Genomic DNA, 4,270 nt, shown 5'->3' with positions numbered 1-4,270 from the left:
AAAGGGAAGGGGAAAGCAAGAGAGGGAGGAGGGGGCAGAGGGTCAAGGTGGGTGGACAGGGAGGGAAGGAGGAGCATGAGCAGAGGAGAGGAGGAGGAGGTGAGGGGGAAAGGAGGGGGAGGAGGGGAGGGGAAGAGGAGGGGGAGGAGGGGAGGGGAAGAGGAGGGGGAGGAGGGAGGGAGGCTAGGGATGCGACGCGAGCACATCGCCTCATCGTCATCGTGTTAGCAAGCTCGCCATCGCTCGCTCCCCACAGCGCCCATCTAAATTCTGCGCCCGTGTAGACGGGCGCCGATAGGGACGCGCAGAGAGGCGTGGCTCACGGCTGCGCAGTCGCGGGTCGAGTCTAAATACGATGGCTAACACACACTGTCATGTTTCAAGCAACATATATATACTTTGATAGATTGCAAGTTTCTGGGAATATTTAGAGCAGCAATTTATCAAGATCACGGCACAACAGGGGTGCAGAATTGCAAACTACACACAGGCTACAAAGTCATGTGGAGAGAGGACGAGAGAGGAGAGGAGGGATAAGTAATGCTGAGAATCGCAGAGCAGAGGAAAGAAGAGAACGGACACAGAGATAAGAGCAAGGGGAAGACAGGAGAACGGACACAGAGATAAGAGCAAGGGTAAGACAGGAGAACGGACACAGAGATAAGAGCAAGGGTAAGACAGGAGAACGGACACAGAGATAAGAGCAAGGGTAAGACAGGAGAACGGACACAGAGATAAGAGCAAGGGTAAGACAGGNCCCTGTATTCCCCTGCGCTTAATTTGCTGTGATCCATTCCTCCTGTCGCTACCCTTGGCTCTTATCTCTGTGTCCGTTCTCTACTGTCTTACGTGCCTTGCTCTTCTATCTCTGTGTCCGTTCTGTCCCTGTCTTGTCGCCCTGCTCTTATCTCTGTGTCCATTTCCTCGTCTTATCGCCCTTGCTCTTATCTCTGTGTCCATTCTCCCTGTCTTATCCTTGCTGACTTATCTCTGTGTCCATTCTCGCTGTCGCTTACCTTGCTCTTTATCTCTGTTTGTCCATTCTTTCGCTGTCTGTACCCTTGCTCTATCTCTGTGTTCCATTCTCCTGTCTTACCCTTGCTCTTATCTCTGTGTCCCTTCTCCTGTCTTACTGGCTCGTATGCTCTTATCTCTGTGATTCATATCTCGCTATCTTGACCCTTGCTCTTATCTCTGTGTCCCTTCATCGCTGTCTTGACCTTGCTCTTATCTTCGGTTCCGTTCTCGCTGTCTTACCGCTTGCCTCTTATCTCTGTGTCCGTTTCTCGGCTGTCCTTCCCCTGCTCTTATCTCTGTGTCCATCTCGCTGTTGCTTACCGTTGCCCTTATCTGGCTGTGTCCATTCTCCCTCGGTCTTAGCCCTTGGCTCTTATCTCTGTGTCCGATCTCTCTGTCTAGCCGCTTGCTGCATTATCTTCTTGTGTCCGTTCTCAGCTGTCTCTAACCCTTGCTCTATCTCTGTGTTCCGTTCTCCTGTCTTTACCGCTTGGCTCTTATCTCTGTGCTCCGTTCATCAGCCTGTGCTTACGCCTGCTCTTATTCTCTGTGTCTATGTCTCCTGTCTTACGCCTTGCTCTTATCTCTCTGTGTCCGTTCCTCTTCTTTCCTCCTGGCTTCTGCGATTTCTCAGCATTAACTTATCCCTCCTCTCCTGCTCTGCCAGTCCTGCTCTGCCAGCATCGACTGTTGTAGCCTGTGCTTATTTTGCAAATTCTGCAACCCTGTTGTGCCTGTGATCTTTGATAAAATTGCTTGCTCTAAGATATTCCCGAGAAACTTGCAAAACTAATCAAAGTATACTATATGTTGCCGAAACATGACATGTGTGTGTTAGCCATCGTATTTCAGACTCGACCGCCGACTGCGGCAGAGGCCGTGAGCAGCCACGCCGCTCTGCGCGTCCCTATCTGGCGCGCGCGCTACACGGCCGCAGAATTTAGATGGCGCTGTGAGGGACGAGCGATGGCGAGCTTGGTCTAACCAACGAATGTACGATGAGTGCGATGTGCTCGCGTCGCATACCCTAGCCTGCCCTCACCTCCATCCCCCTCGCTTTCCCTTCCTCCTCCCCTCCTAATTCGCCCTCCCTCCTCCCCCCTTTCCTGCCCTTCACGTCTCCACCTCCTGCCTCCTCGTTTTCTGCTCATTGGCTCCTCAGCTTGCCGCTCCTGTTCCACCCACCTTTGACCCTCTGCCACCCGTCCCCTGCCCCCTCCTCGCTTTCGGCTCCTTGACCTTTCGCGCCTTCCCCTTTCAAATCACTCCTCCCTCCCACCTCCGCCCTCCCCTCCCCTCCCCTCACTCCCGCCTTCCCTTTCCCCGCTTCCCCCTCTTTCCGCCCTCCCCTCCCCTCCCACTCACCCTGCTCCGCCTCCCCTCCCTCTCCTTCCCTCCCCTTCCCTCCCCCTGCCTTCTCCTCCCTTCTCCAATCCCGCTCCCTCTCCCTCCCCTTCCTCCCCTCCCGCCCCGCCACTCCCCTCCCCTCGCCTCCCTCGCCCTTCGCCTCCCTTCCCTCCCCTTTCCTGCCTTCCTTCCTCTTTCGCGCTCCCCTCCCCTCCCCTCCCCTCCCCTCCCTCGACCCTCCCCTCCCTCCCCTCCCTCCCCCCCTCCCCTTTCCTCCCCTCACCCTCCTCTCCCCTCCCCCTCTAACCCCACAAAGCTTCCTCCTCCATCCCCTCCCTCCCCTTCTCCTCCCTTCCCCTTTACTCCCCTTCCCTCCCGCTCTCCTCCCCTCGCCCTCCGCCTCTCCTCCCCCCCCTCCTGACGTGCCTCATGCCTCGCTTCGAACGATGGTCAGAAATGGTTAGAGGTGGTCAGAGGTGTTAGAGGTGATTCCGAGGTGATTAGATGTGGTTAGTAGGTGGTTAGAGGTGAATTTAGAGGTGGTTAGAGGTGGTTAGAGCATGGTTAGAAGGTGGTTAGTAGGTGGTGCAGACGGGCTAACATGGAGACGGCGCGCGGTACATCAGACGGCCCTGTGGCTAACTCATACGGTCCCGTGGCTAACACTCATTACGGCCCTGTGACTACACTCATCAAGACAGGAGAGGAGATGAGAATATTTTAACACTATCGTAAGCTCCAAGCCCACGGTCGCTACACACACAAACTCACCTTTCCGCCCTGAGCGCCGCGCATACTGAAACAAAAGAGCGTCGATTCCTGCGCGTTGCCCTCCATCTTGAACTGCGAGAATGCGGCGGCGTGGCCCTCTATTGGCTGGCTCACCTTCCGGTCGACGGAATACAGCTGCATGGCGCCCGCGACACGGTTTTGCTGAAGCAGACGTAAAAATGATCACCATGACGATCGTCGCGCAAACAACACCCAATCAGAGTGAAAAAACCGCCGAGCAATTTATTTCCCGTATTATCCCGTGAAAAACAAATGCCCCCGGTCGTGCAAAATACTTGAGTTTTAAATACAGGACTCGGCCGTAGCCTGTACATACTCGCTATTAGCGCTCACGTCGACGCAGGTCGCTGTCGGGTGCCGAGCGAGTGGTGACCTCTATTGTTATTTCGCTCGCCGCCCCGGGGTTGCGGCAAGCAGGTCGGGGGGTTCGGCGAGAGCGCGCGAAGCGAATTCGCCAACGGTTTTGCGTCAGAAGTAAAAAACGCCGTTGCTCTTTTGTTACTCGACATGCACGGCCGCTTTCCCCCGTTCTACGAGTTTCGCGTTGTGACGGAGGACATTCTGTGTTGACGGATGGCTTGTTGAGATGTGATGTGAGCTGACGACCGCTCATGTCTGCCGTAACCCATTAACCCGACAGAGTCACGAGCACAACATGCTATTATGCACTACTGTCATGCAGCGCACCGAGTTGTTTTTTAAAACTCGAATCTTTCATGAATTATACTAGATATGAAGTGAATGAACAAATCAACTACACTGTTAAGGTGAGTGTACCTCAGCTGCCAACCTGCTCTCATATTGTTGACATTCTGACAAGATCGAATCACCTGCGCTAACAAGATCCACTTACCTGTCCTTTTCCATCCACACACACACTCGTGCTAACGAACTTGGCTCACCTGTGCATATCTAACCTTCACTTACCTTTACTAACGACCCACGCTAACCCGACAGCCTTGGCACACCTGTCTGTTTCACTCACTTTTTCCAACGACCCGCACTAACCCAACAGCACACCTGTGTGCACCTCACACTAACGACCCGCACTAACCCAACAGCACACCTGTGTGCACCTCACACTAACCGACCGCCCACATAACCCAACATGGTG

General features: G+C 54.5%; 1 protein-coding gene across 1 annotated transcript in view; it reads right to left on the bottom strand.

Annotated features, from left to right (window-relative positions):
* LOC106818664 (clathrin heavy chain 1-like) overlaps positions 1 to 3,297 on the bottom strand; it is a gene marked incomplete at its 5' end in the record, with an annotated part of 14,260 nt that extends 10,963 nt beyond the window's left edge. Inside the window, 1 exon segment of the mRNA XM_014823351.1 lies at positions 3,136 to 3,297. Within this exon segment, the coding sequence (XP_014678837.1) occupies positions 3,136 to 3,297 (162 nt within the window).
* Between the last annotated feature and the right edge of the window lie 973 nt (positions 3,298 to 4,270).

Source organism: Priapulus caudatus, unplaced genomic scaffold (genome assembly GCF_000485595.1).
Source record: "Priapulus caudatus unplaced genomic scaffold, Priapulus_caudatus-5.0.1 Scaffold2416, whole genome shotgun sequence".
NCBI lineage: Eukaryota > Metazoa > Priapulida > Priapulimorpha > Priapulimorphida > Priapulidae > Priapulus > Priapulus caudatus.
Note: the sequence above shows the minus strand (reverse complement) of the source record. Positions and strands in the feature narration are given on the sequence as shown.